We start from the raw sequence: 13,637 nt of genomic DNA on the forward strand, positions 1-13,637 counted from the left end.
TCCACATTCATCACAGAACCTAATGTAGGACTTGATCCCATGACCCTGGGATCATGACCTGATCAGAAACCAAGAGGCAGACACTTAACTGACTGAGCCACCCAGGTGCCCCAAGGACGGAGTATTTGTGAACCACTCCGAGGGCTGAGTCAGGACCAGGAAGCATAGAGCCAGAACACAAGTCAAGCTGAGCTGGAGAAACAAGGTGGAAGGGACGGGCAGACCAAACACAAACCTCTAGAAGCCAGAAAATAAGGACACAGTGTCCAAGCTGGAAGCAACAGGGGGCATATGTTATATGCTGGGAATGAGATGGGGCAGTGTGCATTATGAGTGAAAAGGTGAAGGGGATCCTAGCCTAAAAAGGGGGGCTTGTGGAGAGCCCCCGAGGAAATGCCTTTCCTTCCATGTAGCCAGAGCCTACCGCAGGAATCTGAGGCCCAGGGAGGGAGAGCTTCCCTTTAGAGACAAGATGATAGACTGATAAGATGCTAGCTTGGTTCAATGGAGACGTTATCATAGCAACCTGGGAACTGAAGCTTAGAAGCAAGAGAGACTCTTGGAAGACAGATCTGGGTCTAAAAAGGTCAAGTTAGATGACCTAAAATCTAAGATCTTGAACTGAGCCCCACAATAGAATTCAACCCTTGGTGCTATTTTCTGAGCTAGAAAGTTCTCCATTCTCCCACTCCCTCTGCCATTTTATGACCCCAGTGACTAGGGTACAGCCCATGTATGGATTGGGTGCCGGAGGCCCTTGAGTTGTTGGTGGGGACAGAACCAATCAAGGAGCCTTACTAGGTTAAGGAACAGAATGGGAGGTCAAGAGCAGGCTCCAACATTATCTTCTCTTTCTCCCTTTTTTTCCCCCCTTGAACTTTCATTTAATAATTATTTGGGATTCACGGCCATTTTGTGCAGTTTTATCACGTGGGGATTTGTGTGACCGCCACCACAAGCAAGGTGCAGAACTTTGCTGTCGCCACCAAGATCTCTCCGTGGTCACACACCTCACTCCCCCTCACTGCACCCCAAACCTAACCCATCGTAACCAGTAATCCCAACCTTTTGTGTTAGCGACATTTTGGGCACCGATCGAGGTTTACAAATAGATACCGAAAGTGACCAAAAAGTAAATTCGTGTAAAAGGAAGTAAATAGGCAATGGCCAGAACGAGCTTGACCCGTGTCTCTCCTTTCCCTGTAGACTCAGGCCCTGCTGGGGTGGACTTGCTCCCTGGCCACCCTGTTCGCAGTGGTCGCTCTGGCGTATGCAGTGGATGACACTTCCGTCACCTCTTCACCTGCCGTTGCTCTGTACCAGGCCCTCCACCGGACCCTGTGGGCGGCAGCCGTGGGCTGGGTCCTGTTGGCATGTCAGGAAGGCTATGGAGGTACAACGCAGCACGGGGGGTTGCTTATAGGTTCACACTGTGTCCTTTTCAAGGGGACAAATGCGAAAACACAGTGTGCGCGGACGGGCTTTTTTATTTGTTGTTGAACGACTGATATTGACTCAAAGACATCAATTTGTTTGTATCCTGGGGGAACCCCCCCATATTCTGTTTTCAATTTCTACACTGGTTTATGGACGAATGTGGGTTCTGAGCCTCTCCAATGAAGCTACTTTAGAAACTGGAGGAGAACAAAGAGGGTCCTACAGTAAGAACAAAATACCAGTGGCAGGGACCAAAGTGGTGGTCACACCCACCCTGGGCCTCGGTTTCCTTATCTGAGGGTAGAGACCGAATAGTTCCCAAGATCCCCTTCAGCGCTGTGACAAGCTGGGGAACTGTCTATTGAGCCTGGCTCTCAATGTGTGGAAAGTCAAGCAGAAAAGGGACCTAAATGGCAAGAAAGGGGTTTTCTTCACGTGAGAAATGGCTATCCAAGTCCCCTGATGTCTTTTTCCCTTTCTTTTCTAGTTGGCATGAGATAGGGACTGGATGCTTGGGGTGTCATAAAATGACAGGAGAAAGACTGGCAAGAATCATCCAGAAAAAGTTCTGGCCCCGCACTGCCCAGAAGCCCTGAAGGGTTGGAAATAGAGCCAGGTGGAGTCATGACACCTTTATATACCCTAGGGAAATAATCAGGATGAGCTTAAAGTTTGGCCTGTGAACCCAACCCGCTTAGCCTCAGCAAAGGCGTTTGGGATTCATGGGTTAAGGAGGAAAACGATAAATTGATCACAACAACTCTTGCTGACGGAGCACAGGCTTCCGCCAGGTCTCATGGAGAATTTCACCCGTGTGATCCTGGGTGACGCTGGCCACACCGCTGTGGGTACAGCTATAACGTGCTATTTCTCTGTGAGAAAGATGGCGCCTGGAGATAACACTTGAAGGTCACGCGGCTCGGTAGTGGTTGAGCTAGCAAACGAACCCTGGACCGAGTGAAAAGCCGATGCCCAAAGCCCGTGACCGTCGTTTCTGTGCAATAGGACCCCTCTCAGATGTTTGATTGGTAGAACTGTTTCTGAATTTGATGAGTATATAAGGATGAGGAATTTGTTCTTTAATATTTTAATTTTAAACGCTTTCCCTTCTATGGAGAAATGATGGTAAAGAAGAAATGGGCCGCGTTCTCGCTGACGGATGTATTTGCATTTCTGGGCAGCTGTTTGAATCACAGGACCCCACCCTAACACTGCTCCCACCTGGTGACAATGATCATGAGCTGTCCCCAGAGCCTCAGAACATAGGCAACTCCTCTCCCTGGCCTGGCACAGGCCACCCACGATATGGTGGTAGCATAACAGTATTCTTGTCTCTTGTAAAAGTCGTGCTAAATGAAGAATAACTTGCTGGGGGGAGAGTCTTAGGTCAAGTTAGAAGATTAGTCACATTGGGGGCACTTGGGTGGCTCAGGCGGTTGAGGGTCCGATTCTCGATTTTGGCTCAGGTCGTGATCTCACCGTTTGTGAGTTCAAGCCCCACACGGGGCTCTGCGCCGACAGTGCAGAGCCTGCTTGGGATTCTCTCTCTGTCTCTCTCTCTCTGTCTCTCTCTCTCTCTCTCTCTCTGCCCCTCACCCACTCACATTCTCTCTCTTTCTCGCAAAATAAATAAATAAATATTTTTTAAAAGAGTAATCAGATTTGCGGCATTATCATTACCGTGGAGCTAGTAAATGCTAGCAATTCTTAGCCTGAGCATGGACGACGCCTCCGTTAATCCAGACGACAGACAAGTCCTTTGATGCATTCTTGAGTGATACGTGTTTTCAAAGAGGGTTGTCATTAGCCAATCACAATTGCAGGCGCGACTGATGTTCTAGGTTTGCATCTCTGGTGCTATAAGATAGCAAGATTGGTTAGCAGGTAAAGGTAGGAGGTGACAGGTGAGGTTCAATCCTAGAAAATATGTGTCCACCTGGTGGCCTTTAGAAAAGTACATCTGTAAAGGAACATTTGAGGAAGTGTTTCACCGAGACTCTCAGGGTGAGAAGGGGGGTCCTGATGCCTCAAATCATCTTTCCATCGTCTGAGTCAGGGCCAGTGTAGACCATGAGGGTTTGGTTCCATGCTGAGTTGCCAGAGTCATCTTCTGACCACGTGACTCCACCAGTTAAAACCTTTTGGTGGTGCCGTCTCTCCTTCAGGGGTCCTCGAACTTTAGTAATACATGGACCCATTCCAAAGGAACAAGAAGTCTTTGGGGATCCTTAGTATTGGCTTAAATTATTTTAATTCTAATTTTACCTAAACATGAGCATACATAAATCTAGATATAAATTTTTATGTTTATAATACATAGATTTATAAAGTCAAAACAAATGTGGTTATAAAGTAACCACAAAAATGGGGCACCTGGGTGGCTCAGTCAGTTAAGCATCCAACTTTGTCTCAGGTCATGATCTCGCGGTTCATGGGTTGGAGCCCCGTGTCGGGCTCTGCTGACCGCTCAGAGCCTAGAGCCCGCTTCGGATTCTGTGTCTCCCCCTCTCTCTGCCCCTCCCCCTGCTCACGCTCTGTCTCACTCTTTCTCAAAAATAAAGAAACGTTTAAAAAATTTAAAAAAAAGGGGGCATCTGCCTGGCTCAGTCAGTGGAGCATGCGACCCTTGAGCTCGGGTTTGTAAGTTCGAGCCCCATGATGGGTGTAGAGAATACTTAAAAATAAAGTCTTCAGAAAAAAATAATAAAGTAACCATACAACTACAAAACCAACAAGGTCTGAATTAACAACATTAATTTAATGTGATTAACAGTTGACTGGAGCCAGTTGTGGCTCATGAGGTGACCAGGAGGTTGCTTGCTTTAAGGATGTTCTTTTGTGTTTCGCTTACCTGCGTGACACGGGCTCTCTGTTGCCTTAATTTTCCTATAACTATATAGTTTGCTCCCCAGAAATGTCTTGGTTGATCTTATCCCTTGACATTCACTTGGGGCAAAGGTATCTTTGGCCGGTGAGTCCATCTCTGTTCTCTCAATCATATAAAATACTTCCAGAATGCTCGCTTTATGCCAAGCGCTGTTCAAGTTGCACAGGATGTGGAGCAGTAGACAAGAAAAAACGTCTCTGTTGTAGGAGATCACAGGGGGGGAGGGGACACAGCCCCGGAGACTCTAGTAAGCTGCATTAACGACCCCTGGTATATCAGGTCCAACTGGGACTTTGCAGATGTGATGGCGGCGATCACGAGATTGGGAGGTGGGGAGATTATATGGGCCCTAAATGCGGTCACGTGTACCCTCCAAAGAGGATAGAGGGACACTTGCAGAGGAGACAGAGACACGAAGATGGAGCGGGGAGACATTTGAAACCGCTGATGTTGTTGGGAGGGGCCACAAGCCAAGGAGAGCCAGAAGCCGGGAGGGGTCGGAGGAGACAAGAAATGGATTCTCCCCTAGAGCCTCCAGAGGGAGTGTGACCCTGTCCACACCGTGATTTCAGCCATACTGGTTTGGGGCTTCTTGTCTCTAGAATGACGCAAGAGTAGATTGTTGTTTCAAGCCACGATATTTTTGTGCAATTTGTTGCAGCAGCCATCGGAAACAAATCTGGAGCCAGGTTAAGTAAATACGTGTATAATTCCAGCGTGGATATATAGAGGGAATAAAAATAAAGCCGGGATCGGAGGGTAACTGGAGTAGGGGTGAGTTTGCAAATATTTGCAGGCAAAGGGATGGTGTGGCAGAGGTCTCAAGACTGGAAAGAGCTTAGTGGGCGGGAGAAGCGGCAAGAAGACCGGTGAGACAGGAATCAAGATCAAGGTGGGAGAGAGATGGGAATGAGAACACAGAGGAAGGTAGCAGCCAGGTCAGGCAGGGTCTTCAAGGCCCAGGGGAAGGACTGGATTTTATTTTCATTTTTTTAACATTTATTTATTATTGAGAGAGCGAGACAGAGCATGAGCAGGGGAGGGGCAGAGAGAGGAGGAGACACAGCATCCGGAACAGGCTCCAGGCTCCGAGCCGCCAGCACAGAGCCCGACACGGGGCTCCAACCCATGAACCGTGAGATCATGACCTGAGCCGAAGTCGGACGCCCAACCGAGTGAGCCACCGAGGCGCCCCGGATTTTATTTTAAAAGCCATGTAACGTAATCTGACCTGTGATTTAAAAGAGCACTCTGGACGTTGCATGGAGACTGCAGGGCAGCGAGAAGAAGAGCAGAGAGAGACCAATGGATCCGTCCGGAAGCTACTGTACAGGTCCAGGGAGTAGGAGCTGGTGGGTTTGATGCGGGGGGTAGTGGAGGAGATGGGAAGAAATGGTCCAGTTTGAGATAGACAGTTTTAAAGACAGATGGTAGCACTCTGTGGGACATGGGAGAAAGAACAGAATTTGGGATGGCAAAGATTTTGTCCTGAGCAACTGATACAACAGTGATGCATGACTGAGCACTGGAGATGAGCCTCGTGCAAAGGAGAAACAAGTTTTTTCTTTTCTTCTTTTTCTTTTTCCTTCCTTCCTTCCTTCCTTCCTTCCTTCCTTCCTTCCTTCCCTCCTTCCTGTCCTTTCTTGCCTTTCTTTCATGGCTTGAAACAACAGAAATCAATCCTCTCATAGTTCTGGAAACTAGAAACCCAATATCAAGGTGTTGGCAAGGTCCTTCTGGAAGCCCCGAGGGGGGAATCTGTGCCATGGCTGCCAGCGAGCCCTGAGTTCCCGGCCCGAAAGTGCAGCACTACAGTCTCTGCCTCGCCTTCACACGGCTTTCTCGCCCTGCCTCTCCCCTGTGTGTCTGTGTCTCCTCTTCCGCCTTCTATAAGGACATTCGTGGCTACTGCGTGGGACAACGCAGTTCTAGAAGTTACACCGAGTTACAGAATATTTGTCCCTAAAGGGACCTATATGTTGACCAGACGCGAGCCTCTCGGTAACAGAGGACGAGCCTGAGGCCAGGCGACGCGAACCACCTCGTCCCAGGGCCCAGCAGCTCCCGTGCTGCGTCTTGAGCCAGAACCCAGGCCGGTGGAAGGACTTGGTTCCTTGTTTCCCACGCGGAACGGTCGGTGCTCAGGGCTTGAGGTCGTACTGAGGAAGTCAACTGACTGGAAACGCTGTATTAGCATCTCTTATTTTTTCACATTCCTGCAAAGTTTGGTTTGGTGTGGGGCACCTTCTCTTAAAAGTCAGGAGAGGGGCGCCTGGGTGGCGCAGTCGGTTAAGCGTCCGACTTCAGCCAGGTCACGATCTCGCGGTCCGTGAGTTCGAGCCCCGCGTCGGGCTCTGGGCTGATGGCTCGGAGCCTGGAGCCTGTTTCCGATTCTGTGTCTCCCTCTCTCTCTGCCCCTTGCCCGTTCATGCTCTGTCTCTCTCTGTCCCAAAAATAAATAAACGTTGAAAAAAAAATTAAAAAAAAAAAATCAGGAGAATAAAGGCCTTCTTAGAAGTCCACCCACACAGGTGCACAGCGCCCAGAGGGACCGGGCGGAGTCGTGGCTCCGTAAGTCAGGCTGCCCGTTCCCTCCAGGGCTGGTGAACAGGCTCCTCTCCTGCCACATCTGGGCTTTCCTGGCCAGCATCAGTTACGCTTGCTACCTGGTTCATCCGATGCTCATCATGCTCTACAACGGCCTTCAAGAAACGCTCATTCACTACAGCGACACCAACATGGTGAGTGAGTCCCCACTCTCCGCTCTCTTGTGGCTCCACTGTCCCTTCTCTGCTGGAGCCACCACGCAGCCCACTGGCTCGGGGAGAGAAGCTCGCTTTGTTGTGGGGGCTGCTAGGGGCCTATTGTCCTTTGCTTTCTTTGAGGGAGGGCTTTGGGATAATATCTTTCTTCGATTTTATTCATCCTATTTATTTTAAGTTGATTTTTATGTATTGGTTTTTTTTTTTTTTTTTACATTTATTTTTGAAAAACAGAGTGAGACAAAGCGTGAACGGGGGAGGGGCAGAGAGAGTAGGAGACACAGAATCCGAAGCAGGCTCCAGGCTCCGAGCAAGTGGTCAGCACAGAGCCTGATGCGGGGCTCGAACCCACGAACCGCGAGATCATGACCTGAGCCGAAGTTGGACGCTCAACCGACTGAGCCACCCAGGCGCCCCTATTTTTATGTGTTTTGAGAGGCAGTTAGAGAGCCAGTGGGGGAGGAGCAGAGAGAGAAGGAGAGAGAGGATCCCCGGCAGGCTCTGCACTGTCAGCACCGAGCTCGATGCGGGGCTCGAACTCACGAACTGTGAGATCGTGACCCGAGCCGAAGTCAAGAGTGGGATGTTCAACTGGCTGAGCCGCCCAGGCGCTCCTACCTTAGTTTTAACGTTCAGGGCTGGGGGTCTTACAGATCTAGATCATACGGCCGGGATGATGCCCTTTAAAACCAAACATAGTACGAAGCTGGTAGTAGGATTGCATTTACTCTGCCCCTCTTTGTCTCCAGTTCTACCTTTTCTCTGGACACTGTTTGCTGACCTTCATCACTGGGCTGGCCCTGACACTGTTCATCGAGAAACCATGTCAGGAGCTGAAGCGGTACCTGTTGGGACCAGTGCCTGCTGGGCCATGAACATTCTGGTAAAACCCTAGAGAATGACTGGGTTTTTTTCTGCTGGCAATGAGCTCAGGTAGGCAGGGGCTCATTTATGTAACAAACGCTCGTGTTCCCGAAAAGGGGTGTGAATTCTGATTTGGTGAATGCTTAAGATATACAAGTTCTCTGTGCTTAATGCATAAAAGAGTTCTGAGTGTTTATTTACTATATAAAAGAGTTCTGTGATAGCCTGTTGGGTAGCACAATAATCACTCTCTGATGTACCTTTTTAGAAAAAAACAACAAACAAACAAACAAAACCAAAGAAAAACAATCTAGAGTTGTGATATCTTGTTCGGCATGTACTTTCTGTACCAATGACCATAGGAAAACATCAAATCTAGTGAGTTTAATGCAACTTGGGTTATAATCACATTTCTTGGTAAAGTCACAGTATGTAGTTTTTCACATCATCGTTATCTTTGTGTTATCATGATACCTTTGAGGACTTGTAACTTTATTTCGGAGCCTCAGGATTGTGTGACCCACTAGCGTGCCCAGTTCATGGGTGTGTCGTTACAGGCCTTCCAAAACATTATCTATTTTACAACACGGTCGCTGTTATGGGTTGAATGTGTCCACCGAAAAAGATACAAAGTCCTAATCCTGTCATACCTTAGAACGTGACCTGTTTGGGGGGGGGGGGTAGTGTTTTTACAGAAGTAATCAAGTTAAAATGAGGTCATGGGGGGAGGTGGCTCTAATCCAGTATGACTGGTGTCCTTGTAAAACAGGGAAATCTGGACATAGAGACAGATATGCACAGAGGGGGGAAGATGTGAAAACAGACAGCAATAAGGCGGCCATCTACAAGCCGAGGAACACCAAAAATTTCGGGCAGACACAGAAGCTAGACAAGGCAAGGAAGGACTCTCCCCTAGAGTGTCAGAGAGAGCAGAGCCCTGCTGACACCTCGAGTTAGGACTTCCAGCCTTCCAGAACAGTGAGATGATTTACTGTTGTAAATCAGCCAGTTGTGCAACCCTAGCAAAGAATACAGTCCCTCAACAAAACTCCCAACAGAGAAGGACGAGATCCAATCAATGGCTCCCATCCCAACTCTTCGGTGGCCAGCCACAAGGCCTGGAAATGGAGAGATTTATAAGGCCAGGGTGTCCAGGCTCTCAGGCTTGTGTTCCTTCCTGGGTGTGTGATTTCACGTTAACCATCCCTACTTGCATTGGCGTAACATCACTTAAAACAACGCTCTCTTTGTGTACTCAATAAATAAAGGGTTTATTAGCGATCACGGGGCTATGAGGAGCTAATTAGCACAGAAGACTCCCCATCTCTGTACTGTGTCTCTCCAAGCGGATCTGCTAAGACCACTACTGGAGGGTGGGGAGGGCTGTGAGCCTCAAATCTTTTGCCAGGGCAACCGACAGCGAACCTTGTCCTTTTCCACCCCACCCTGGGGAGCCTCATCTCCCGGAGGCTTGGTCTATTATCCTGGCAGAATCTGACCTGAGCCAGGAGACAAGTCGCTGCCTGCCTGGCATGTTCAGTGTCTGTATCAGAATGCACCAAGTTGGGTTTTTGGGTAACCCCCAAGTTCATGGAGTTCTTTGGGAGCCCTCTGGTGGCTGATTTGGCACCTCTGACTTAATTAGGCCTCAGAGGAGATCTTGAGGGCGTGTGACCTTTACAGGAGGAACCCTACAGTCGGGATGGATGCTGGTGGGAAATGACTCCCCTGCCAACACTGATGGGCAGTCAAATTGCCAAGTGCTTCTGGTTATGAGGCTAGAAACTTGGGGCCGTGGAAATAGCTTTCATAACGACTAGTGACATTGCCTTTGAAAGTTTTTTTGTTTTTTTTTAATAAGGAAAAAAAAACTACCCTCTCCACGATTGCAATTTCACAAAATATAAAGTAGGGATAGAGAAATCCAATTTTGTTCTGGCTTTTGTTTCGATCTGGAATTCCTGAGGGGTTTAAGATTTATGGAGTATGCGGAACTTCTTTCGATCCCGAAACAAACTGTAAAAAAAGCATATGACATTTACGAGACAGCTGGAAATTTGAACACGGCCTGGATATTCGGTGATACTAAGGACTCACTGATGTTTTAATGTGATAGTGGTATTGCGGTCATGTTTTTGTTTTTGTTTTTTTTAAGAGCCTTTATCTTTCAGCTGCATCCTGAAATATTTATGGACAGAATGATAAAATCTGGTATTTGCCTCAAAATAATACCAGGAAGACGAGGGGAGACCAGAAACAAGATTGGCCATGTCGTGATACTTTTCAAAGCTGGGTGATGGGTATGTGGGGCCACATTATACTGTTTTTTTTTTTTCTATTTTTGTATATAATAAACTGAAGCAAATTTCTAGAGGCGGCGACATCAGCATAGAGAATTGATGGGTGACTCCTCCAATTCTCCCTAAATTCTGAAATTCATGTTTCGTCCCCACATACCAACCCGGGGACAGGTCACGTTGACAGTATAGTCACCCCCGCAGATCTAAAGGAACTCCAGCCGCCCTTAAGTTCCTCCCGACTGGTGTTGGGAGAGTGCAGGGATATCTCTCTGGTCTGCTGGTCTCGTAAACGCCTGGACCCTCCCCGCTGCCCGTCCCCCACCCCGCCTGGCTCCGTGCTCAGCCTACTGCGTCCATCCAGAGCACAAATGATCTCCATAAATGTCACAAGCAGGTAAGTCCCCTCTGCCCCGCCTTGTGCCACCTGTGCTTCCTCATTGAGGCTTTGATGCAGTGCTGCTAAGTGCTCAGCACGTTGTTCCAGAAACTGCTCTTGCAGATTTTCCTTATTCTAATAGAGGTCGTTCTCCCTTGGGTGCCCCATGAGCCGATGGGCGCTGGGATGGAGAGTGACAGTTGTTTGCCCTTTACATTTGTGCTGTTCACCACTAGCCCTGATCACCATGGCTGGCACACAGTAGGTGATCAATAAATGGCGGCTGAGGCAGTGATGGAATTAACCCCTCCTTTTTTTAGGTGATTCCTTTTCCGGGAGGCTTCTTGTGCCCACAGGCAGGCACCTCTCAACCAGGTGTTAGATATGTTCAGTTTTGTAAGACTTTTATCCCCAAAGGCCCAAGCAGGCCCCCTTCCTGGGAAAGTCAAAGCTGAGAGGCTCCCAAATACTTTTAAAAAGGTGAGAAGCCTTTAGAACTAGAGTCCCTAGACCCCCACCTGGGATGGAAAACAATGCTGTGCTCATATCGCGGAGGCAGCCATTTTGGGTGGCCTCCGCACATGCCTGTCCCGTCCTCCCTCGCGAAACCAACTCTGACTTTCCAGCATCCACACTGGGGAGGCCCCGTACTTCGTAAAAGCCAATTTTGTCTCCCTCGGTGCTCTTGCCGGTGATTGGCCCAAGTGTGGTCATGTGACCCAGCTCTGCCCAATGAGACCTAAGGAGGCGTGTGCCGGGGACTTCTGGGAAAGACTGTCCTCGCGGGAACGGGTGGGGGTTGGGGAGCGTCAAGGAGAAAGTCCTTCTCGTGGTCGCGTCCCTCAGCCTTGTGAGGATGTGGTGCTGTTTGGGGTTGTGGCCGCATCCTGTGAAAATGGAGGCGGGCCAGGCTGGCACACGGAGGCTGACAGAGGGACTGAGGGAGGCCAGGCAGAGTGAGGGTGGTGACACTGTACCGAAACCAGAACGATTAAGGGACTGTCTGGACATTGTATCCTGAGGGCTCGCAGGGCTCGACTCTCCGGGCAGAAGATTGGAAGCCGCTTCTCTGGGGATTCTGACGGGCCTAAGACCAAAGCCCGAAAACCATTGACATAAAAGGCTCTCCCCAAAACGTCCTCACCCGGTGCCCTCCGGTGAAGCTCAGAGGTGACAGGTTCGAATCACAGGGTCAAAGCAGGGTGACCAACGCATCCCCCTGTGCCCGGGACTTCGTCGGTTCCGGCACCGAACCCTCCCCCGTCCCGACGCCCCTCAGTCGTGGGCAGACAGGGACGCGCCACTGTCCTTGCAGAGGTGAGAGAAGGGGCTGCCTCCACTGAAGATGCCGGGACAAAGAAGTGACTCCTCGTTTGTTCAGTCGTTCGGTCAAGAAGCGAATGTTTCTAACGACCACCTACTGGCAAGGACTCCAGGACTCCTGATGGCGAATGTCAGGCATCCTGTTGTGAAGGAGCTTCCGGAAATCTCTTAGGGCGGCCAGAGCAGCCAGGAATGGCCCAGGGTTGCTTTGGACTAAGGAAGGGGCCACGTGCTGGGTATCTCAGCAGATTGTGCAGTACAGATAGATGATTATCACTTAAAATGGCGGTTGACTTTTAAAAATGTGTTGATGATGGCTAGGAATGCATTAATATACTCTTCCAGGTAACTGTAATTTTATGTAGTGTTTCATTTTTATTAGATAAGAGGCTCATAAAACAAGGTCCAATGCTGCATCTTTTGTTCTACATGTATTAGATGAATTCTTTATCTTTCTTTTTTTTATTTTTCTTTTTTTATTTATTTATTTTTTCAACGTTTATTTATTTTTGGGACAGAGAGAGACAGAGCATGAACGGGGGAGGGGCAGAGAGAGAGGGAGACACAGAATCGGAAACAGGCTCCAGGCTCCGAGCCATCAGCCCAGAGCCTGACGCGGGGCTCGAACTCCCGGACCGCGAGATCGTGACCTGGCTGAAGTCGGACGCTTAACCGACTGCGCCACCCAGGCGCCCCTATCTTTCTTTGTTTTTAATTGGGTATAATTTCTATACAATAAAATTTACCTTTTTCTTTTTTTAATGTTTTATTGCTTATTAATTTTTTTATTTTAATGTTTTTTTTTTATTTATTTTTAAGACAGAGAGAGACAGAGCATGAGTGGGGATGGAGCAGAGAGAGAGGGAGACACAGAATCTGAAGCAGGCTCCGAGCTGTCAGCACAGAGCCCATCGCGGGGCATGAACCCACAAACCATGAGGTCATAACCTGAGCCAAAGTCGGACGCTCAACCGACTGAGCCACCCAGGCGCCCCTTAATGTTTTATTTCTTTTTGAGAGAGAGCGTGAGCAAGAGAGGGGCAGCGACAGAGGGGGACAGAGGAGTCAAAGGGAGCTCTGCGCTGAGCACTGACAGCAGTGAGCCCAACGTGGGGCTTGAACTCATGAGCCGCAACATCATGCCCTGAGCCGAAGTCCGATGCTCTACCAACTGAGCCACCCAGGCCCCCCTAAAAATTCACCTTTTTTAAAAGTGTACAGTTTTCGTGAGTTTTGACGGATGCATACACTCACCGCCAGCTCTTAGCAACTGTCTCTCATCCCTGTAGTTCTGCCTTTTCCAGATGTATTTATTTTTGAATGTTTAATATTTACAAATGTAAAATATTTCAGACAGTCCAAGTCTAAACAAATGAAGCAACTGATAGCCCACATGTCCATCATCCCTAAGAAACACAGGTTAACAGTTTGCATTTTTCTTTCAGATGTGTTTCTTTTTGTTTAAAAATAAAACATTGCGAACACAGTTGTAGACCTCCCGCATCTCATTGCCTTCCCCCCTTCTTATCCAAGTTTCCGCCATGTTTTTGTTTACTAATAACATGCAGATGTCTATAAATGTTATATAGTATGTTGTGTTTAAGCATTATACAATTAGACCCATGCTGTAATATCCTTTCGAAATATGATATCCCCATTAAACATAGTTCAGCTAGCCGGTCAAGTCA

The 13,637-nt window shown here is 48.6% G+C and overlaps 1 protein-coding gene across 2 annotated transcripts in view; it reads left to right on the forward strand.

Moving 5' to 3' along the window:
• LOC101089150 (O-acyltransferase like protein-like) overlaps positions 1 to 8,125 on the forward strand; it is a 29,579-nt gene extending 21,454 nt beyond the window's left edge. For both annotated transcript variants that reach the window (XM_023241203.2, XM_045042425.1), the window contains 3 exons: positions 1,207 to 1,393; positions 6,923 to 7,065; positions 7,836 to 8,125. In XM_023241203.2, coding sequence (XP_023096971.2) covers positions 1,207 to 1,393; positions 6,923 to 7,065; positions 7,836 to 7,961 — 456 coding nt within the window. In that variant the 3' untranslated portion in view covers positions 7,962 to 8,125. The remainder of the gene's footprint in view (positions 1 to 1,206; positions 1,394 to 6,922; positions 7,066 to 7,835) is intronic.
• Positions 8,126 to 13,637: the final 5,512 nt, after the last annotated feature.

This window comes from Felis catus, chromosome D3 (assembly GCF_018350175.1).
Source record: "Felis catus isolate Fca126 chromosome D3, F.catus_Fca126_mat1.0, whole genome shotgun sequence".
Taxonomy (NCBI): domain Eukaryota; kingdom Metazoa; phylum Chordata; class Mammalia; order Carnivora; family Felidae; genus Felis; species Felis catus.